Below are 24,484 nucleotides of genomic sequence, written 5' to 3'. Positions count from 1 at the left end.
CCTACAAAAAGAAAAAAGACTGAAAATTCTGTAAAAAAAAAATGCTTTTTCTCTGTTTCTGTTATACAATTTTGCAAATTAGTAATGTTTCTTCATAATTGTTGGGCAACATTTTTATTGCTACTTATCTTTGGTAAAAATAACCCAAATTGGTGTATCTTGTTTGGTCTTTGGTCTTTGTGAAAGTTATAGAGTCTATAAACTATGGTGCCAATCTCTGAAAATTGATCGCACCTGAAGTACAGACGGCCTATCTAATTTCTTCAGACCCTAACATGCCAGGAAAGTACAAATACCCCCCAAATGACCCCTTTTTTGGAAAGTAGATATTCCAAGGTATTTGGAAAGGGAATGGTGAGTTTTTTGAAGTTGTCATTTTCTCCCACGATTCTTTGCAAAATCAAGATATTTTTTTTCTTTTTTCACAAAATTGTCATATTAGCAGCTTTTTTCTCACACGTGGCATATGCATACCACAAATTACACCCCAAATCACATCCTGCTATTCCTCCCGAGTATGGCAAAACCACATGTGTGAGACTTTTACACAGCATGGCCACATACAGAGGCCCAACATGCAGGGAGCACCATCAGGTGTTCTGGAGCATAAATTACACATCTCTTTCCTGACTACCTCTTACACTTTTCAAAGCCATGGAGCACCAGGACAATGGAAACGCCCCAAAAATGACCCCATTTTAGAAAGTAAACACCCCAATGTATAATCTATGAGGCATAATGAGTCTTTCGAACGTGTCTTTTTTTTTTTTTTCTACACATTTTTGGAAAATGAGGAAAGAAAATATGAAAACGCATTTTTTAACACAAAGTTATACAATATTTCTAACACATAGCATGTACATACAAAAAATTACACCCTGAAATCGATTCTCCTAGTTCTCCTGAGTATGGCGATACCACATGTGGTAGACTTCCGCAGCCTGGCCACATACAGTATCGCCGAGTATGGCTGGGTACGGCTGAGTATGGCTGGGGGTGGATGGGATGGCTGAACAATCGATGGATGGATGAGTATTGCTGAGTATGGATGGCTGAGCATGGATGGGTGGATAAGGATGACAGAGGGAAGGTTGAGCATGGATGGATGATTATGGATGGATGAGTATGAATGGCGAGATGGCTGAGCGTGGATGGCTTATACAGAGGGATGGATGAGTGCTGGATTTGTCACTGAGCAGCGCTGTGGGCACTACACATCCAGCCCACAGTGCTGCTGCATCCGTTTTCTCCCCTCTCTGCTCACATTGTACGGAAAGGGGAGAGAAGAACCAGACATGACGCTGGTTTGTTTACGTGATCGCACCGTCATTTGATGGAGCGATCATGTGGTAAACGACCATTTACTGTAATCCGTGATGCACGGGTCCTCTGGACCCGGAAGTCATGGATGCTCCCATGTGAGCGCAGGAGCGCGATTCTGGGAGGACATCATAGTACACCCTCCCAGAGTTATCGAACCGCCCTGTAGCCATCATTCGGCTATGGGCCGGTTGGTAAGTGGTTAAGGAGCACAATTCAACAATACTTGAATAAAAAAGTGCTGCATGGTTGAACTGCCAGAAGGAATGCCAATGCCACAAAAAAGCCAGTTAGGCATGTCAAGGTGTTGTTGGGCATATTGTAACCAGGCTTTTTTGTGGAACTTGTACAGTAAAGGCCTCTTTCTGGCAACTTGACCAGGCAGCTTTTTTTGTTCAAGTACCATCGTATTATGCTCCTTAAAATAAACCACACCATCTTTTTCCCGAGCAGCCTGTATTTCTTCTAAGGTTACTTGTGGGGTTTTCTTTGTATCCTGAACAGATCTTGTGGCATTTGTGGCTGAATCCTTTCTTGATCTACCTGACCTTGGCTTGGTATCAAGAGATCCCCAGAATTTCCACTTATTAAGTGATTGAACAGTACTGACTGGCATATTCAAGGCCTCTTTATCAGAGCCATTTGGGTGATTTCTGTTATCATTATGATCTAAAAAGGATCCAAAAAAACTGTCATAATAAATGGCTTCATACAATTGCTATCCTTAAATAAGACGTTTTTTTGGCATGAACAATCATATTTTCAATATTCAATGCCAAAATTTCACAATCTCTGCAATGGTATGCAAACTTTTGAGCACAACTCTGTGTGTGTGTGTGTGTGTGTGTGTGTATGTGTGATATATATATATTTTTTTTTAATATAATAAATTCTTTTTTCATTTTTTTTTGATCAGAGACCCTAGAGAATAAAATGGTGGGTGTTGCAATTTTTTTATGTCATGCAGTATTTGCACAGCGGTTTTTCAAATGCAATTTTCCCAAATCACCTTGCAGTACAGCACCTAGAGAGATCACAGCTCTACCAATTTTCCCAGGAAATGCTGCAGCCTTTAAAATCCCTCCTCTTCCACCATGCCTTCAGTTATGTTTCTGCCGCCATGGTGGAAGCACTGCAGGGAGCCAGTTTGGGGGGCTGCGCTCTCTCCAGGTAGAGAAAGGGTAGGCTTACCGCCATTGGCTTTTTCATCTATGTGACCATCCCGGCACCCCCCGGGCAGAGTGGGGGGGGGGGGTGGTGTTCGGGCGTCTAAGGCCCTTTCAACTCAGGGGAAGCAGTGGCCTGCGGAAGTGCCCGGGTTTGTGTGCCCAGGGGCCATGGGTTTTGGTCTGAATGAGCTCTTGCTTGTCGGCCCTGGGTCCCAGCCGGTGAGTGACATTGGTTCCGGTAGGCAGGACTTCCAGCGAGGGTGTGGTAGCAGTGGTTCGAACGCAAGGGTCAGGGGGCGGGTCAGAAGGTCAGTGCTTCTGCTTTCGGTTCCTGTAGCGTGGGAATGCCGGGAAGCTCTATTTAAAGACTGATGGTTTGAACATTTTGAATTGCGGGCAGATTTGCCATGGATCTGTCTGCGATTTGACAGCGCCGAGGTGTGAATGACAAAACGCGGGACTCGCATTCGAGATGCCATTCATTTGAATGACACCTCAAATCATGGTGTGGGTTTACCTGCATCGCGAGATGCATTTTGGGCAAAAATAGTTCAGGAGCTACTTTTGGACAACATGTGTCTTGCGATGTGGGTTGCCGCGATTGCATCACATTTTATCGTGCAACAATCGCAGCAGACCCGCACCACGATTTGAGGTGTCATTCACATGAATGGCATCTTGAATGCGAGTTCTGCATTTTGTCATTCACACCTCGGCACTGTCAAATCGTGGGCAAATCTCTCTGCGTTTCAAAACGCTATAGTGTGAATGTAGCCTAAGGCCTCATGCACATTGGAAATTATAAAAAAAGGCAGTAGACGTTAGCTGTAGAGTGAGTTTTTCAGTGGTTTTTCTAGTAGCGTTTTCAGCGTTTTTTTGTGTTTTTTGGTATTTTTTTAGCTGTAGCATTTTTTAGCTTTGTTTTTTTTTTTTTTTTTTTTTTAGCAAAACTATACTCCCATAAAAGTTTATGGCTCAAAAATGCTGATAAACACAAAATAGCCACGTTCTTTGGTGTTTTTACAGCTGAAAAACTCCTTTCAAACCCCACTAGTTCTGGGGGTTTTTTCCAGCTAGAAAACACCCCTGCCAAAAACGACTGATAGCCTATGTGTGCATGGATACATAGGATAACATGCTGGGGAATTTATTGACTGCAGAAAAAAAGCCAAAAACAGCAGCTGTAAAAATGTTCAGTGTGCATGAGGCTGAAAGCTTCACTCCACAAAATGTTTTTAATTGAATAAAAAATAAAATAAATACTTATATGCTTCTGGCATAGAATAAATACATAAAATCTAAACCCCTTCTTAAAAATAGTATCCTATAATCTTAAATATACAAAAACAGAGAAAATTAGGGGTCATATTATGGGTTTGTAGTGCTCCATTCAGTCTTCCTCACCAATGTGCTGATTTATTTTATTGTCCAAGTAGCAGAATGTGTCGGGTCACCTGAGACCAGGTAGGTAGGTAGGAGTCAGGAGTGCACCGCTAAGGTAGTGGACCTAGGACTGACTGCTGCGGGTTAAAACCTGGGAGGTTCAGGAAGCAGGTCTACTAGATCATTAATACAGATCCCAGTGGGAGCTAGAGCATAGATTCCCCAGGGCGTGGAGTCTAAGAGCCAGTAGGTGTTCACCAGAGCCTCTAGTGGACAGGAATAATCGAGAACATGCTGCCAAGGTCAGTAACAGAGCACACGGCAAGCAGGAAACAGGAAGCCAAACACACAAAGGTTGATCAGCACCGCTGGCTTGAAGTGCATAAAAACAGCCAGGGGAGAATGGCTGGCCTCTTAGTCTGAACACATGAGGAGAGGTAAGCTGACAGAGAAAGATTACTGCATAACCATGACAGAATGGGTGTCCTGTTTAAAATGCTGCTTTATCCAATGAAATACCTCTATAGAATCAGTTTATTCGGACAATATGGTCACTTGCTGACTTGGCATTGACCGCAAGCAGCTTAACACTAAGTCCAACACAATTTTACTTCTTTTTTTTATTTTATTTTTAAATGTAAGAAGACATTGGGGGAGATTTACTAAAACTAGAGAACTCAGAGACTGCTGCAGCTGTGCATGGTAGCCAATCGGCTCCTAACTTCAGCTTGTTCAATTAAGCTTTAGCAATAAAACCTGGAACCTGATTTGTTTCTATGTAGCGCTGCACCGGTTTGCACTCTCCAGTTTTAGTAAATCAATCCTAATGACTTTCCTAAGTCCTATCTCTGCTAAACAGGAACACTGATTGAAGAAACAGGGAAAGTCTAGCTAGGAATGAACTAGCCCTAAACAAAAGGAGAGGACTCAGGGAGACACCAAATCACTTAAGTAAACATGTTGTAGTAGCCCAAAACCACCTCTAGATGTTAGCATACATCAAACAACAGTAACCTGAACTAATTCAATATAGCAAAAGAAAAAATACAAATAGGTGGGACAGAACACTGACAGATATAGCCTAAAAAAGGAAAACTTTGACACACATTATTTTACAGGCACAAATCAAATATTTATTTGTTTATGAGGTGGGAGTAGAGGATATTTTACTAGTTGTCCTTTGATGATCTTCTTACACAGCAAGTGGACTAGATAGGGTCTGTGTAATTGAAAACAGTGGACTCGCACCCCATCCATTAAGGGTACATGGGCAACGCCACCCAATCCATGCATCTGGCCCCTTTCAGGACGCCAGATGCATGGATTCAAAAGCGGCGTGGTTGTTTTTTGAAGCAACAATTAGAGCCTGAGAATGTGCTCGGAGCCCACCAAGGTGTGTGAGAATGAGTGGAAAACGTAGGATGCCCGAGAGCAGGGAGGCATGCGAGCGAGCACCGCCGGCAGGTGGGGTTTAATGGGAGCTCTTCTCCCAGCAATCGCCCGGGGGGGGGGAGAGAGGGGAGGAATAGGAGAGCTGGCCGGACCACAGAGTGGGGATTGCCCACTGTAACAGCTTACATTAGAATTGCCTCTGCTCGCTGGCACACACAGCCCGGCCTCCTGACCCAGCGCCTGTGATAGACAGAATGCCGATTCAATGCTGGGATTTGTTCTGTCTCTCACAGGCACTGGGTCAGGAATCGCGGCTGTGTGTGACAGCTGGCAATCTTCTTCCTCCCCTCTCTCTGCCCCTGTGATGATGTAGCCGCCCTCTCTCTTCCTCTGCACAGGTGAGGCTGCAATGATGGGCACAGGTCACACTGCAATAATGGGCACAGGTCACACTGCAATGATAGGTACAGGGCATGCTGCAATGGTGGGCACAGGTGAGGCTCCAGTGGTGGGTACAGGTGAGGTTGTGTTGATGGGCACTGGCGAGGCTGTGTTGATGGGCACTGGTGAGGCTGTACTGATAGGCACTGATAAAGTTGTTGTTAATATTTATTTTTGTAACTTAATTCTGCATAAAACATTTGTCATTTCATGAGATCATTTATGAGGGCATGTTTAGGGGCAGAATTAGGGATGGTGCAGGGTAGGGATTGGGTGGGGCAACTGGTGGAGAGTAACCCTTAAGGCCTGGCTAGTAGCTCAGGACTTGGTATTTTGAGCCCTGGAATACTCCCTATTCTCACAGTGAATCTCCTCTCCGCCAATCAGGAAGTGAGTCTGATTGGCTGAAAGGAGAAGCATTCTTATTGGCTGCGGAGTAGGAGGGAGGAGATGGAAGCCACCGAGCAGGGGAAGGAGAAGCTACTCGTGAACCCGCCGTCATGCCTGCGGAGGAGAGCAGGGGAAACCGTCCTTGATTGCCTGCCATGGATGGGTTAAGTGCACCAACCAACACGAGGGGGGTTTACCGCCCCCCCCCCCCCCCCAAAAAAAAATTACCACCAGCCGAAACTGGGAGTCTCTGCCATATTATTACATCAAATACCCATAGTACCCTTTGTATTTGAAGACCGTGTTATCTTGGGCTAGGCCTGGATTGCATGCGAATCGCACAATAATGTGCAGCGTGTTCCTGTGTGATTCATGGTGTGAACTGGCCCACAGCAAATATATAATGTAAATTTATAGCCAAAAAATGCAGATTTTTATGTCTGCAAAAAAAAAAAAATTGCTGTAGAGGGGAACTGGTTAATAAGTCTTCGTTCTCTTTTGTACAAGGAAGAATCAGGGTAGCTGTGGCTATGTTGACTGACTGCCGTGGTAACAAGAGTCATTGATATTCTGTTGCCAGCCAACAACCAAGAAAAAGGAAACACTTTTTCTGTCCGGACATAAGTCTCTGTAGACACAAAGTCCAGGATACTGACAGGTGCCCACAGGCTATGTGCACACAATAGTCACATGACCAGCACCGTGTAAACCTGTCTGATAGGTGAGGCTGTGGAAAGATTTCCTACTATTATTATAGTGCTGGGTGTAAAAATGAGAAACATGTCTGCGTTACCTCTCATCTCTAGGAAAACAGAAGCTTTAGGGACGCTCTAGAAACCTCTCTGATCTTGGACGTCACGAATGAATAATCTGATTTTGGCAGGTAGGCAGCATTCTAAATCTTTCTTTGGAACTCTCTATTACACTGATTTCCAATTCTATTACTGTCTATGGGGAAAACATTTGCAAACAAAATAATTGTTGTTTTCTGTAGACTTTTTAATGAAATGTAGCATTTTATTGAATTAAATAATTTTGTTTTTGTTGATTTATTATTTTTAACTTGTAAATTGCTGGTATTCTTTAACTGCATGTTGCCACTAAATGATATCGGAATATAATATCAATTTCCCCAATTTTTTTTTTTTAATCCATAGCAGGAGGCTATATAATGGAGTTTTTACCGCTGCTTTGTACGTGGTTATTGCAAAAAAAAACAAAAAAAAAAAACTACAGATTTTTTTTAAATAGAAAGAATAATCTTAGCAAAAGCAATGCTATACAGCCGTACTTTGTGACTGAGAGTGTATGTCAGAACCAAAAGTATAAATATTCAGTAAATCTCTCCAATACATGTACATTTTCCTTTGTATCTCTGTAAAGCTGCATTAAAACGGATCTTCACTGTATCTGAGCGCCACAAACTAAAAACACAATTTCATTCATTTTTAATATTCAAAGCAAACTCGCCCATCCATCCCTGTCTCTTTGCTTTTATTTTGTTAAAAAATCACTTTGAAAAACACCCACTAGCATTTTTGGCTGTGGCCATCTTGAATAAGGGCAAATAATTCATGTGTCATTTACTTCCGGGAATCCATTTGTCCATGCAAGCAGGAGAGTGCGCTGAGCTGAGAAAACTCCTCCTCTTCCCTCCCCCCTTCTGGAGACTCCTAGGATGTATGACATCATTTGCCTAGGCAGGAAACCATGAAGAAACTGAAGAAATGTAAAAAAAAAAAGTATACAAAAACTAAATAGGATGTTAAGAAAAAAATTTGAATACTTTTTTATATATGAACAGCCTATTAAAGCACAAAAGTGGAACTTCCACTTTAAGCACTCTTCTCCCCCTTACATACCACATTTTGGCATGTCATTTTGGGGGGGGGGGGTACCTAGTTTTGACAGGTACCCAGCTCCCACTTCTGCTTTCGACACCTAGGCAGCGACTCCTCTTCCCTTGCCTCTCTGCAATCTTCTGGGACACGCCACAGGTCCCAGAAGGTTGCCTGACCACTGAGAAGGCGCAGCGCAGTGAGCACCTGGCTGTGGAGCTGCAAACTGTCACAGCCGGGTGCCCACACTTGCAATGCCAGCACAGCAGAGAGGAGCGAGGGAGAGAAGCGAGGCTTTGGATGGCAGCATTGCTGGACCGTGGGACAAAAAATTCTGTTAAAAGTCAGCAGCTGCACTTTTTGTAGCTGCTGACTTTTAATAAACGTAAAAACGACTGGAACTCTGCTTTATAATAAATTCCCAAAAAATGGTAAAGTGAAAATTTTTTATTTATATAAGTTCAATCTTGAATGAAAATCAACACTAAAAAAATGAATATAATGAAAAATATACCGTATATACTCGAGTATAGGCCGACCCGAATATAAGCCGAGGCCCCCAATTTACCCCCAAAAAAACTGGCAAACTTATTGACTCGTGTATAAGCCGAGGGTGAGACATGCCTGTCCATCCCTGTGTGTGTGTCCGTCCATCCCTGTGTGTCCGTCCATCCCTGTGTGTCCGTCCATCCCTGTGTGTCCGTCCATCCCTGTGTGTCCGTCCATCCATCCCTGTGTGTGTGTGTGTCCATCCATCCATCCATCCCTGTGTGTGTGTCTCCATCCATCCATCCATCCATCCCTGTGTGTGTGTGTCTCCATCCATCCATCCATCCATCCCTGTGTGTGTGTGTCTCCATCCATCCATCCATCCATCCCTGTGTGTGTCTCCATCCATGTGTGTGTGTGTGTGTGTGTGTGTGTGTGTGTCCAGCCTACCTTTGTCCCGAGCCTCCGTCCCGTGCCTTGCCTCCTTGCCTCCGTCCCGTGCCGTGCCTTGCCTCCTTGCATCCGTCCCGTGTCGTGCCTTGCCTTGCCCCCGTCCCGTCCCGTCCCGTGCCGTGCCGTGCCGTGCCTTGCCTTGCCTCCGTCCCGTGCCCTCTTCGTCGGCGGCCATTGTAAAGTTCAAAAGCTGCGCCGCCGCCTTCGCCTGTGATAGGCGGAACACTGAATTTCCCAGCAGCCTGTGTTCCGCCTATCACAGACGTCGTATCATCCTCGTCCGTAGTACGAGGATGATACGATGTCCGTGATAGGCGGAACACAGGCTGCTGGGAAATTCAGTGTTCCGCCTATCACAGGCGAAGGCGGAGCCGGAGGCGCGGCTTTTGAATAGAATGGCCGCTGTCTGTCTGCTCGACACGCTGATCGAGCGGGCAGACAGCGATGACTCGAGTATAAGCCGAGGGGGGCACTTTCAGCCTCAAAAAAGAGGCTGAAAATCTCGGCTTATACTCGAGTATATACGGTAGATTTAAATGCACAGTCCCATGTTAGGGTCAGCAATATAAACTTATTGATGAAAGCACAAAGTTCAGTGCAAAGATTTGCCCAAACAAATTGGTGGTATCTTGAAAAGTAAAGAGGTGATCCAGTACAGTGCTCCAGAATCATCCACTGCACCCTTGTGAAATAAACACTCACAGGAAAAGCTTGCTGCCGTTACAGCAGCAAACACGCACTAAGTGTAGATCCCCTATCTGTTGTGGTGAAGGCTGTTCAGCAACTCGTACCATCCAGGTATAGCTGTGGTAAATAAAGCTCACCAGGAGCCAGATGAAGTCTCCATAGTATAGTATTTATTGGATAATAGATAAGACAAAATAAATCATAAACACATATGACAATGGGTGCCACTGCCAACCATTGGACAGTGGCCTGGCTTTAGCGCTAGTGTCTCCTCACTGACGTGTTTTGTCCAATAAGACGTTATCAAGGGGTCAAATAGGATATACTTGAATATCTATTTATTGGTGCTATCAGCATGAGGATTACAAATAATCAATATTGATTGGGAGAGTGAAATTCTACTTTAAACTCAGCTTTTATTTATTAAAATGGGCCCTTGGGTGGTGTATACAATAATGTGCTGGTATACACAGCATATTAGCACATTATGGCAGACTTACTTGTCAAATCCTTCCAGCTGGTCCTGGGCGCTTCCACCTTTCCCTGGTCTTTCTGTGGGTTTTGCTCTCTCTGGCTGCATGAATGGCCAGGCCATGATGACAAAACTCCCACGTGCATGCATGTCACTTCACAATGGCACAGAGTGGGTGCCATAAGCATGGTCTGAGCCATGCACACCTCAGATTACATTAACACTGATGGGAAGGAGAGACATTCAGTCGATTCCTGGTTTCTAGCCTAGGCCAACATGATGTCATACATCCATGAAGTCTTTATGGACATTATTTATTTATCATTAGGCTTTACCTAAGCACACCTTCCTGTCTGCATGCCTGAGCTAAGGGCTGAAGGATTCCAGGAACTAAATGCTACATGAATCATCTCACTTTACTCAACATGGCTGCATCTATAAATGCTGGGGTGGGGGGGCTTTCAAAATTATTTCTCAGCAAGAAAAAACATTGCAGACATGGATGGATGGGTGAGTTTGCTTCATACATTAAAAATGTATTAAATAGTGTTTTGGTTTATGGTGCTTAGATACAGTTAAAAAAAGGAGCTCCAGCTCCCCAACAAAAAAATTTAAGTCAGCAGCTACAATTTCCGTAGCTGCTGACTTTTACTATTAGGGCACTTATCTGTCCAGGGATCCCACAGTGTCCTTACCAAAGCCAATTCTTGAATCGGCTCTTGGGTGCTGGTTCCACCATCTTGGGTAAGGGAAACCGGCAGTGAAGCCTTGCGGCTTCACAGACAGATTCCTGCTGCCCATGTGCGATTTACACTGCACTTTCTGAATGGGCTGGCTGCAGCAAAGGCAGAACTGCCAGCTAAATTCAGGGGCAGACAAGATGTGGAGCTCCACTTTAAGTTCTTGCCCTTGACCATAAGTACTTTTGTAGAGGTCTTTTATGAATGCTATGCTTTCAAATGTAAAACACAGCATGGGCTGCTTTGACTTTCTTTCCCTGCAAATTCCTACCTCCCAACTAATATGTGAAGGGAAGGATGGATGCATTATTGGACAATGCATATATGTGAATGACAATCCCCTGTATGGAAATATGGGGTGACCAAATCCCCATATTTGCTTATTTGCTTATTATGTCCAGGTGCTTTAAATAGCCTTGTTGGATTTTAATGACGTTTTTGTATGTTTGCGCTAAAATCTTTTGTTCTGATTGTATGGTCTTGTACAGCATCATCTTTATTGTGATGCATAGTTAGGATGTGCCCCCAAGTCTTTGTCTGACAAGCCCTTGGCACACGGACCACAAGGAATAATACATATAAAAATGATGATTCAACCCAATTTTTTATCACTACTTTTCCTTTATGTTGGATTAAATAATTTTGACTCAAAATTACAGATATTTAAAGGTTGGATTTAGTGCAGTGTAACACTTTTGATAGTTAAACAATACAGGTTTTCATATTGAGATCCTTACATCAGACCAAAAAGAGGGAAAATTGAGAAAGAGAGAGGAATTGAATTCCAAAATATGGGCATGCCCTCAAAATGAGGGACAGTTGGAAGCTATTTTATGTAATTTGGAGAGACCTCAACTGTCTCAGGACCGCCTTTTGCAATAAACCCCAATTTTAGAGTCATTATCAAACTAACCTTCATATGTAACAAATTATATATTTTTTCAGCAGTGAAGCAGGTTTCTAACTGGTGCTTAGTGAAGAAGCAGAGTGAAGAAAGATGACAAGTCTGTCTGTGTTTATTGATGTTCCAAAAGCATCTAAATTAAGAGATGAGCAACAGGAAGAGGCTTTTCTCAAGGACAGAGACCGGAGGAAGATATTTCTGGGGCAAAAAGGTTTATTTATTTATATTTATTTATTAAAAGTACCTATATAATGCTGCTTACATACATACATACACAATTTAGATAGGAGCCAATTAACCTACTAGCATGTCTTTGGAGGGTTGAAGGAAACCGGAGTACCCAGAGGAAACCCACGCAGGCACAGGGAGAACATGCAAACTCCAGGCAGGTAGTACCATGGTTGGAAGGGCCCTAGTGCTGCTAGGCAGAAGTGCTAACCAAAGGTTAGGACTAATGTTTGGATCGATAAATAAATAGTACCACTCTGTGTTGATACAGTTACTATCGATACAATGGAGGTAAACAGTGCCACGTTCCATTTAATTATGAGGAGATTTAAAGAAGAAAGAAGGGCTTGGACTTTTGAGGCACGACCAGACAAATTATACAAAAATATATTTTTAATATAGACATAGAAAATGTATATTTAAAATACACATTGATAAATCATATCCTAATTGAAATAAAGCAATTGTAATTGGTTATCAACCACATGGAATCTGGAAGATGAGGCTATCATTCCATTGTGGTAGTGGATCCACAAGTATGGCTATATTACAGAAAAACAATGTAAACTCTGTCTTCGCTCTACATGTTACGCACCTTGCGCTTCTTCAGGAGAATCAGAATGACTAACATGTGGAAAAGAGAAACATCAATAGAATACAATACAGTATAGATATAAATTAAATACAATATAATTGATAATAGGGCATTCCGCTTCACATATACCAAAGGTGGCTAGTCCACAGCGCATACACAGGAACAGGACAAGCAAACCAGACAACTATGGGGGCGTACATAACATAAAAGCTAGTATAATTATGGGGTATATAGAAGAAACAAAATTAATAAAGTGTAAGCTGCATTTGGGAAGGAAAAGGGGGCAGGGGAGGGAGAGAGGAAATGGAAACAGAAGGAAAGGAAGGGGAAGGGAACAGTAAGGGAAGGGGAGGGAAAAGGGGAAGGGGGAGGGGGGCGAGGGGAAAAGGAGATGGAATAGGGAAGGGCCAGTGAACTAAAAGGTAGGTAGGGGGGCAAAGCACCTTGTCCCCATGTTGATGGGGACAGGGGCCTCTTCCCCACAACCCTGGGCTGTGGTTGTGGGGGTCTTCAGATGAAGGGGTTAACGGAATCTGAAAGCCCTCTTTAACAAGAGGGCCCCCAGATTCTGCCCACCCTACGCGACACACAGCTTTTGACAATTCCTTTATTTAAAAAAAAAAATGTGCCCTGATGTAAATCCAACGTCAATCACACCGCTCGCCGCCACTGTCAGATTTGAAAAAGAAGAGAAAAAAAACCCTCTGGCCCCAACGAAGGCTCCCGTCGACTACCCGCTCCTCCGTCTGAAAGTTCTTAGATAGTTAAGGGGAGGGGTCAGCCGATGATGCACCGGTTGGTCCCGCCCCATGTGACACCACCACGCCAGCATCTTCCTGGCTGGATGTCACCAGGTGACCCTGCCACTTAGCTTTTTAAGAAATGTCACACAGCAGGGCAGACAGACTGCAAAGACGTTCATTGTAAGCAGAACGTTTTTTTTTTTTTTTTTTTGGGTCCGGTGGTGACGGATCTACATTGGGGGACGTTGTTGTTATTTGTTTTTTTTTTAATTACTTCTCAAAAACTCTTGTACTGTCTTTTTGTACTTTTACACTTTTTTGGTGAATGGGTAGGGGTACTATGTACCCCATACTCATTCACATAGGGAGGGTCTGGGATTTGGGGGCCCCTTTATTAAAGGGGGCTTTCAGATTGTGATAAGCCCCACACCCGCAGACCCCCACAACCACAGCCCAGGGTTATGGGGAAGAGACCCTTATACCCATCAACAGGGGGACAAGGTGCCTTGGGCCAAGGCATGTGGCCTGGTATGGTTCAGGAGGAGGGGGTAAATACTGTGTAATAGTTTTTTGTTTTTATTTGTGAATTTACTTTTTTTTTTAACCACATACGATACTTTATGCAAATGAGTCACATGACTGAGTTATCGCATGCGGTGAACATTATTGAATTGACCCCAAATTCATATTTTATTCTGGAGCAATCAAAAGGAGTGACATCCTGACTTTTCAGATCAGCTTCACTGCATATGCAACCATTGGTATTACCAGTCTATGGTTATAGAGTTTCAGTTGCATTAAACTGGTTTCACAATCTTTTTCCATATTTAGTTATTTGAATGTTTGCAATAACTTTACCTGTGCTAGACTCTTATGCACAGAATGAGCGGTGTTTGTTAGGTGCTCCCTTTTTTTCGCCATAGTGTTTTTGTCTGATGATGGTCTGCCATGGGTTCCTTTGCCAGTGAAGAAGGTATATTTGCAGATACTCAATGATCCGACAAGAAATTATGAAGATTTGCCAGTAGGTGGAAATCCAGAATTTCTCAGAGGAGTGACGGAACTGGCTTTGGGAAAGAACAACAAGGCTATCATGGAAAATAGGGTAAGTGGTAGCTTTTCAACAGGAAACAACATATCAGATTTTTCTTTTTTCAGGTACAATTCAGTGTTGATGTTGTGTACCAAAGTTAGTTACTGAGCTGAAACGTACTTATTCTGCTATCTATTATTATCTCAGGATTATTTTTCACCAACTGTTTTACTCTGTACTTGGGGTTTTATTAAATTCCAGATTAAGTGTAAAGGATATAATATTGAGTACTTTACTGGTTGTATGTCAGCCCCATTATAGTCGCTAAAATGTAATCTTTATTAAATTTACAATACAATCCTTATAAAATTAATTCTACTTTTCTTTACATATATTTTCACCAATGATTAAAATTTGGAAGGACATCTTATAGCTTCTATAGTAGTTATTTTCTTTATTCCATCTCTACTTTTTTCATATCTCTTATACACCATCCTCCTCCATTTTTCTAAAGTTCAGTTTTTTCATTATGTCTGATCTTTACACATTATTTCTATTTTCTACCCTACCAAGATTGTTCTCTCAATCTCCATCTCTCTTTTGATCTTAATTACTATGTTTCTTCTTGTCTCTACTAGATTTTCTCTTTCAAGATCTCTTTTGAAGTCATCCCCTAACTAATTTCATTACTTCTATAACCAACACACAACATGTTTTGCCATTAATTTCATGGCTTCCTTAGGAATATTAAACTGTGTTATGTGTCAAAGTGACAGTTCAATCCTGATCATAATGGTCTACAAAATTATTGCAATATCCAAAAAGCAAATGAGGCCATTTTCTGTGAAAAAAATCCAGAATCCTTGGACTTACCTTTAGCCCTGCTCCTGAAATTATTTCTGTTTGGTCTTGTCTGCTACATTACCGTCTTTGCAGAAATTAGTCCTGGGCATGTGCTTACAGCTCACCCATTCATTCCTATTGCTGGTCTGTACTTTTGATGGCCCACAGCCATCCAGAGGAGCATTTGGCTCAAGGTTTTGAAACAAATGGGGCTAAGGTTATTTACTTTGGTAGGTGGCTGCCACTCGGCGGGAAAGATTTGAAAAACATTTTCACTTCTTTTAACCAGTTTTCTTATACTATGTTATAAGAATATTTAGCTATCTTGCATGAACGTTTTTCTTAGATTAACCAAAATCTTTGTTCATTTTTAAGTTTACACTCAAAAAATTACAGATCGAAACTCCTGTGGGTAAAACTTTTTTTTTATTTTTTTTACTATATGTCAAACTCCACTTCATGATTAAAGTGAATATTGCATATCGAAACCAAATTAATATAAGTGAAAGCTGCCATAAGTAAAAGAAACCCTTCACCAATAATAAGTATAAAGTTAATCCTTATTTAATACTGCTCTAATCTACAAGATGGGAAAAAAAAAAAAAAAAATATATATATATATATATATATATATATATATATATATTATAATTAGTGTGTGTGTACAGTATGAATAAAATAAAAACAGAAAGAACAATACATGAACATATAAAAATGTTAGGCCACCTATGCGGGCAAAAACAGAACTGTACCAGCTTTTTTTTTTTTTTTCCATAAAAGATTTTATTGAAAAATGCAAGGCATACAAACGTGTAAGTCAGAGAATCATCATAAACACAAAGTGCTGTCACAACCCTATCAACTCGCAATACAGATAGAACTATTACACTATTACAGTGGTCGTGACTAATAGAACATTGTTATACAGGGGTACAACTTGTTAGCAAACACATAACTACTATGAACCTATCATTTAAAGAGGCTTACTCAAGTCGTGCCAGGTAGTGCTGGGCCTGAATACCCCGCCTGCAGGACCCGTATCCTCTGGTCCCACTAGGGTGGGTGGGATGATGTAGCTCCCGGCACTCGTGACCGAGTGGGAGAGCAAACGACTGCCTTGTTGCGGTCCGATAGAGTTAAAACAACTGACTGGGACAATGTGGGGGGGGGGGGGGGGGGTAAAGGATTGAGGGGAGGGGGTAAAGGGAAGAAGAAAGTAAGGGTATATGGGGAGAGAAGAAGAAGGGGCGGGTGGGCGTGGGTGTCCCCCCCGGCCCCCACCGACCTTGCGCCTCTTTGTTTTATAAATGTAGGGGAAAGAATGTCTTGTATTTATCTGTGGTTTGAAAGTGTTTCCAACACGCCCAGATGGTCGAGAATTTCTGTAGTCTGTCTTGAGTGGTATATATCAGTTCTTCCATCTCCTCTATCCTAGCGACTCTGGTCAGCCATTCCCTAATGGAGGGAATGTCAGTAGATCGCCAGTGTGTGGGAACACACAGCCTGGCCGCGTTAACCATATGCATGGCTAATTATTTAAGGTAGGTCCGTTTCGGTAGAGTCGTAAGGTGGAGGAGATATTGCGCGGGGTTATAGTCTAAGGTGTAGGTGGTGACCTGTGCGATAATGGAGTGGACTTCCTGCCAGAAGGGTTGTAGTAAGGGGCATTCCCACCATATATGAATCATTGAACCTATCGCTGTCTGACATCTCCAGCATGTGTTGGGAATCGTAGGGGAGAATTTGTGTAGTCTAGCAGGGGTCCTGTACCATTTAGTGGCGATCTTATACCCATTTTCTTGGATGGCCACGTTCATCGAGCCTTTATGGACGTAAGTAAATATGTCCTCCCACTGTTCATTGGTAAGGTTGACCTGCAAATCCTTTTCCCAGGAGCTACGCGTGGGATTCATCAGTGCCCGGTCCGACTCATCATGCAGAAGTGCATATATGCTCGATATTAAGTGTCGCAAAGGGGTGGCGCTCGTGCAAAGGCGTTCGAATGGGAGAAGTTGTCTGCACCACGTGGTAGATGGGTTTACCGAGGCGAGGAAATGGTTCACTTGTCTAAATGACCAGAAGGGGAAGCTTCGAGTCGGGGAGAGTGCCACAAGGTTCTCATAGGAACGTGGTCTATTTTTGTGAAAGAAGTGGTGTGCTAGAACCTCCGCATGAGGCCATTCTCTGCTTAAGAATGCAATGCATTCTCCCGGGCTGAACTCTGGATTGTTGCGCAAGGGTGTCATGGGCCCTGGTCGCGAGGATATTTTGTAAAGGCGTAAAGCCTGGTTGAAGGCCACCAGGGAAGGAAAGATAAAAGGGTGTGTTTTAATGGCCTGGTTCCAATGAGTCGGGGCAATCCAGGGGAGGGAGTGGAACGCTCCTTTAGTAAAATGCTGTTCCAGAGCAATCCAAGCCTTTCTGACCTTGTGGATCGGCCAGTCTACCACCCTGGTTAGGTGGCAAGCTAAATAATATTTGGCCAGGTCAGGGAGGCCAATCCCTCCCCCTGATTTAACCCGAGTTAGGCGGGAATATTTGATACGCGGGGTCGAGTTCTTCCATATAAAGGTGGTGCAGGACTTTTTATATGTTGCAAAAAAGGAGGGAGGGAGGTGAATCGGGATCGTTTGCATCAGGTATAAGAGTCGGGGGAGGACCATCATCTTTACCAGCGCCGCCCTGCCGAACCAGGAGACGTTTAAGTTGGCCCAGTCAGCTAGTTCCGTTTGGATTTTGGAGAGCGCGGGTAGAAAATTTTGTTTGTATAACTCAGATATTTTCTTTGTGATTTGGATACCCAGATAAGGGATGCTATCCTTCCGCCATCTAAATGGGAAGGAGTCCTGACAGTGAAAAGCTTCCTGCGGGGGAAGTGAGACGTTAAGGGCGTATGATTTTGAGTAATTGATCTTTAAGTTTGATAATTCCCCGAACTGTTTCAAGTCACTGAGAAGATTAGGCAGGGACGTGCGCGGGGACTGCAGGGACAGCAGAATATCATCCGCATATGCTGCTACCTTGAACTCTCTATCGCCCACCACACACCCTTTTATATCAGGGTTGGCTCTTAATCTATTGAGCAGGGGTTCAAGTGTCAGAACAAAGATTAAGGGTGACAGGGGGCAGCCCTGTCGCGTCCCGTTACTGATGGAGAAGGCGTCCGACAGGAGGCCATTGACTTTCACTTTAGCTGAAGGGTTTGCATACAAGGCATCAATATGAGCGCACATACGTGGCAGGAGTCCAACTCCCTTCAGTACTGTCTGCATGTAATCCCAAGCCACCCTGTCGAACGCCTTCTCCACATCAAGGGACAAAAAGAACCCGTGGGATTGGGTAGAGTTAAGCCAGTGGTGTAGATTCAGCGTGCGGATGGTGTTGTCCCTAGCCTCCCTACCGGGGATAAAGCCTACCTGGTCGGAGAAAATGAGGCCGGGAATGAGGGGGAGTAATCTATTTGTACCAGCTTTTAAATAAACATTCACACAGTGTCTATTAATGAACCCAGTACACATATTCTTTAGTCCTTGGTTTACACATATTTAATCATACTTCTTATATCGATTTATCCACCACCACGACTGGAGGTTGTAGAGTGCAGCCTCCTACCACCTTATGGACATACACTCACCAACTACAGTTGCCCAACCAAGATACGATCCCATACAGATGAATGGATGGAAAAAACAGAAGTGTCCCAGCATATCCTCCTTCAGCTTTCACCTAGTTTCTTTCTCAGCTCCAACCCATGAAGCACCTTCCCCAAGCTTTAGAATTATTCCTTCTGGAGTTCTTTTTTTCCCCACTTAGGACTCTGACAGTACAATGCTGCCACAATCTCAGGACACAGGACCTAGAAGCAGAACACTATAGGACAAGTTAGGGTCCTTTCACACGGGGCCGATCAGTGCTGATCCGCCCCGTGGATATCCGCTTGCTCAGCGGGGATTGCCGGAGCGATCTCTGCTGAGCAGGCAGAGGACAAGTCTGTCTCCGCACACTGCACAGTGACGGACCTGTCACAGCGCCGCTCTCCCCTATGGGAGATCGGATGACGACAGACCACAGTGTCCGTCGTCACCCGATCCGATGACGGATGGAAAAATAGCTTTTTCCTCCGTCACACTTTTGTCACCGCTGACATCCGAAGCTCCATAGACCTCTATGGAGCATCCATTCAGGTCCGCCTGAAAAACTGACAGGTGGATCTGAACGGATCGGTAGTGTGAAAGGTGCCTTATGATTCTATACAGCATGACACCATCAACTTCTGAAGCTCTTTCTCCCACCCACCTGGACACTGTGTGTATTTTTATAAAGAAATTGTTACTTGGTACATGTGTATGTTTTTACACACATAGGTGGTCTAACATATTAATAGGTTAATGTATTGTTTATCCTGTTTTTATTTTAGTTTCATAGCTTCGTAGTTAGTAAGGTTGAATAAAGACACCAGTCCATCCAGTTCAACCTGAGTGAGTGTCTATCCCTATCCCTGTACATTGCACACTCACATTGGTCCCTACCCTCAAGGAGCTCACAATCTAAGGTCCCCATTCATATACTAGGGCCAATTTTGGACAGAAGCCAATTAACCTACCTGCATGTCTTTGGAGTCTGGGAGGAAACCGGAGTACCCGGAGGAAACCCACGCAGGCACAGGGAGAACATGCAAACTCCAGGCAGGTAGTGTCATGGTTGGGATTCGAACCAGCGACCCTTTTTACTGCTAGGCGACAGTGCTAACCACTACACCACTGTGCCGCCCTAGTTTCTATATACATAGATATAGCATATTTTTTTAATATGTTTTTCATCTTGTAGATTAGCATCATATTGAATATGAATTAGGCTTATTGTCATTTTTGCTGTACAGTAGTTGATCCAAAGCGTTCCCCATGTTGCTAAAACTAATTGTATTCTCTGTTCTGTTTTTAACCCCAGGCTGGTGGGATACAAACCCCGGGAAGCACAGGAGCTTTTAGGCTGGGCATAGAATTCCTCAGTCAGTGGTACAGCATGAACCCAAAGATGTCAGTCTGTATTCCTCATCCTGACTGTGGTATGTTTCTGTTTTTATAGAATGGTGTTTTATCCTCATTTTAAAGGCATCAACCTGTATCACAGAATGATATAAAAAATATTTTATTGTTTGAATGATATGGATCTGAAGGGCTTGGTTAAAAATCTCACTTACTTTATGACTGATGTCATGCACGTCTGTAAGTGAGGACAGATGTCATTAAGAATCTGTTATTAATTATAAATAAGGTACAATCAGGGCCACTGGGGCCTGTAGTCACACAACTTTTGATGGCCAAAGCTGCTCACCTCTGCTAGTGTCACTTTTTTAAAAGAGTACATTTTCTTTTTCTCTAATCTGATCTTGTAAAATGAGTATATGCTGCATGGCACATCAGCCATTTTGATGACTCTGCTTATCATGTGATTAGGTGTGAGTGTGAGTTTGGCTGGTCTTTTTTCCACACGAAATTGACTTTCTGATCTGCTGGCGGAATCGCTCCTTTTACACGTTTTTGGTTGCAGGAGATCCATGCATAGTCTTGTGCTGGCTGGATATATGGATATGAGAGAGTTTTGATTCAGGGCTCTTTGCCCTAAGTGGAGGTGGCATTTTTAGATTTGAGGCTCATCCTCTGCCCTATATAATGACTGCCTGGACACACATACAGGTGCATCTCATCAAATTAGAATATAAAAAAGTTAATTTATTTCAGTAATTCAATTCAAAAAGTGAAACTCATATATTTTATATAGATGATTGACACACGGAGTAATATATTTCAAGCATTTCTTTCTTTTACTTTTGATTATGGCTTACAGCTAGTGAAAACCCAAAAATCTGTATCTCAGAAAATTTTGAATATTACATAACATCAATAAAAAAAGGATTATTAATACAAAAATGTTGGCTTACTGAAAAGTATATTCACGTACAGTAGAGTATGCACTCAATACTTGGCCGGGACTCCTTTTACATTAATTGCTGCATCAATGCAGCATGGTATGGAGGCAATGAGCCTATGGCACTGCTGAGGTGTCATGGAAACCCAGGTTTTTTTGATAGTGGTCTTCAGCTCATCTGCATTGTTGGGTCTGGTGTCTCTCATCTTCCGCTTGACAATATCCCACAGATTCTCTATGGGGTTAAGGTCAGGCGAGTTTGCTGGCCAATAAAGCACAGTGATACAATGATCATTAAAACAGGTATTGGTATTTTTGGCAGTGTGGGCAGGTGCCAAGTCCTGCTAGAAAATGAAATCCACATCTCCATAAAGCTTGTCAGCAGAGGGAAGCATGAAGTGCTCTAGAATTTCCTGGTAGAGGGCTGTGCTGACTTTGGACTTGATAAAACACAGTGGACAAACACCAGCAGATGACATGGCTCCCAAAACCCTCACTGACTGTGGAAAATTCACAGTCTCCCTCCAGACTCTGGAGTGTTGATTTTCAAATAAAATGCAACATTTTCCACAGTTCGTGATTTGGGGAGCCAAGTCATCTGCTGTTGATCCACTGTGTTTTATCAAGTCCAAAGTCAGCGCAGCCCTCTGACAAGAAATTCTAGAGCACTTCATGCTTCCTTCTGCTGAGCTTTATGGAGATGCTGATTTCATTTTCCAGCAGGACTTGGTAGCTGCCACACTGTCAAAAGTACCAATATCTGGTTTAATGATCATGATATCACTGTGCTTGATTGGCCAGCAAACTCGCCTGATCTAAACCCCATAGAGAATCTGTGGGGCATTGTCAAGAGGAAGATGAGACACCAGACCCAACAATGCAGATGAGCTGAAGGCCGCTATCAAAGCCACTTGGCCTTTCATAACACGTCAGCAGTGCCACAGGCTCAACGCATCCATGCCATGCCGCATTGATGCAGTAATTCATGCAAAAGGAGCCCCAACCAAGTATTGAGTGCATACTATACTGTACATGGACATACTTTTCAGTAAGCCAACATTTCTGTATTAATCCTTTTTTTTATTGGTCTTATGTACAGTAATGTTATAATTTTCTGAGATGCTTAATTTTGGGTTTTCCCTAGCTGTAAGCCACAATCATCAAAATTTAAAAGAAAGAAAGGCTTGAAATATATCACTCTGTGTGACGCATCTATATAAAATAGGAGTTTCACTTTTTGAATTGAATTACTGAAATTAACTTTTTTGATGATATTCTAATTTTATGAGATGCACCTGTATGCCATTTGTGGCAGCACGCAGGTAAAATCACCTGGTTGTATTCAGGATGGTAAATATGTGTGTCCTAGATTCAGGCTTTATGCAGACTTTTACAATTAGAGGGGAAGAGTTAATGAGCCCAGCTGAAGTAAGTGGGCTCATTAAGGCCTCTACAAAAAACCCCAGCATGCATAGGGAGATGCTCCATCCTGGAACCAGTTTTGTGTGTATAGACTGGGGAGTCTGAGATCTGTTCTGTGCGGTGAGTTAACGCCTGTGTTGCAAACCCCTACAATAGAGACAGGGACTGGGGCAGCACAAGGCTGCACCCAGTTGTTAGACAGGGAGTCTACGTGTGTAGTTAGAGGTCAAGCTGACCAGGATTTATTTTCTTGTTTTATTTTGTTTGGCTGTTATATGTATCACTGCATGTAGCCTAAATAAACCGGATCTTTTGTTTTTTGCACCTACACCGCTGTCTGCTGTGCCTGACTTTGTGTTGTGAACCCATCCAGGGGGTCACACACACCCGCTACCGAGCGAACCCCTCACAGTTGGTGGAGAATGCGGGCAGTTTTTTTCAATTTTTTTTAAAGGCCAGCATGGAGGAGATACTGAGACAGCTGGCTCTAGCAAATGCAAACCAGCAGCAAGCAAATGCAAATCAGCAGCAAACAAATGCAGCTTTACAAAAGAGCCTTGCAGCCCAGCAGAAAGCTCACCAGCAGAGCCTGGAAGCTCAGCAACAAGCACTGCAGCAATCTGAAGCCCGCTTTATAGACCTATTGCAGAAACAAGAGCAGAATTTTCAACAGAAAATAGAGACATTAATACAGCAACGTCCGCAGACCAATGAAGCAAGTGGTTACAATAATACCGCATCCTTTGGTGTGAGCCGTTTACTGACAAAAATGACTGGAGAGGATGATCCGGAGGTGTTTTTGACCACATTTGAAAGGACTGCTGAAAGGGAAAAGTGGCCTAAGGAGCAATGGGCTGGACTGGTGGCCCCTCTGTTAACTGGGGAATCGCAGAAAGCTTATTATGACCTAGAGCCTGACCAAGCAAAAGACTACGTGGTGCTAAAAGCAGAAATATTGGCACGGCTGGGTGTCACCCTGGCCGTCCGGGCTCAGCGTGTGCATAACTGGACTTTTCAGGTTGGAAAACCTCCCAGGTCTCAAATGTACGATCTCATTCACCTGAGCAGGAAGTGGCTGCAGCCAGAGACTTTGACTGCACCAAACATTGTGGAACGTGTTGTTATGGATCGTTTCCTGAGAGCTCTTCCTACTGCCATCCAAAAATGGGTAAACCATGGAGACCCAGAAAATGCAGATAAACTTGTGGATCTGGTTGAGAGGTACTTGGCTACAGAGAACCTGACCACCTCTTCCAGGGACTCACGGACTTTCCCCCTTAAGACCAGATCATTCCCAGTGGCGGGTAAGATGACTCCAAGGGGTGAGGGTGGAGAGAGTGAGAGGGTGGGAGTTCTACCTAAGGTCTGGCGGGAGCAGCCCAGGAAGCCCATGCTGCAAGAGACAGCGAAAAAGATTATTTGCTACCGCTGCCGGCAAGAGGGACATATTGCAGCCAATTGCCCCGTTGTGGATGAGCCTATGCAATGTGACTTTATAAGGGAGAGACGTCAGTCGCTGTTTGCGACAGTTGCATGCACTGCCATTCGGGGACCTGAGAGACATTTATGTAAAATGTGTATTAATGGTAGAAATGTTGATGTGTTGCTAGATTCAGGTAGCCTGGTAACATTGATAAAAGCTGAATTAGTTACTACAGAGGTCTCTGGGAAGAACAGGGTGGCTGTTATTTGTGTGCATGGGGACACCCGAGAGTATCCTGTAACTTCAGTGTTTTTTGAGACCCCCAAAGGTAACCTCTCCCATCAGGTGGGGTTAGTGTCTCACTTACCACATGATGCTATTGTGGGAAGGGATTTTCCAAAATTCTGGGAACTCTGGGATGGTCCTGAGCCCCCCATTGGTGCCCCTATAAACCAGGAAGATGACCAGAATTCCTCTGGGAGTGGTGAGGACTCTCCTGAATTTCCCTTGTCGGTATTGGCGGGGGAAACTCGAGAAACTGGGGAGGAGCCAACATCCTCAGATGAAAACATGCCGTCTGTGTAGTTTTCG

General features: G+C 43.5%; 1 protein-coding gene across 2 annotated transcripts in view; it reads left to right on the top strand.

Annotated features, from left to right (window-relative positions):
* The first annotated feature begins 6,697 nt into the window (after positions 1–6,697).
* Positions 6,698–24,484, top strand: part of LOC143960843 (aspartate aminotransferase, cytoplasmic-like) — a 91,855-nt gene continuing 74,068 nt past the window's right edge. Inside the window, exons 1-5 of one of the 2 annotated variants that reach the window (XM_077469785.1) lie at positions 6,698–6,816; positions 6,902–6,978; positions 11,720–11,889; positions 14,168–14,349; positions 20,068–20,185. In XM_077469785.1, coding sequence (XP_077325911.1) covers positions 11,772–11,889; positions 14,168–14,349; positions 20,068–20,185 — 418 coding nt within the window. In that variant the 5' untranslated portion in view covers positions 6,698–6,816; positions 6,902–6,978; positions 11,720–11,771. The other variant, XM_077469784.1, reaches the window with a different exon arrangement.

This window comes from Lithobates pipiens, unplaced genomic scaffold (assembly GCF_037356315.1).
Source record: "Lithobates pipiens isolate NorthernLeopardFrog02 unplaced genomic scaffold, aLitPip1_a1.2 Scaffold_8, whole genome shotgun sequence".
NCBI classification, from domain to species: Eukaryota; Metazoa; Chordata; class Amphibia; order Anura; family Ranidae; genus Lithobates; species Lithobates pipiens.
The sequence above is the reverse complement of the archived record's forward strand: the minus strand, read 5'-3'. Positions and strand labels throughout refer to the sequence as shown.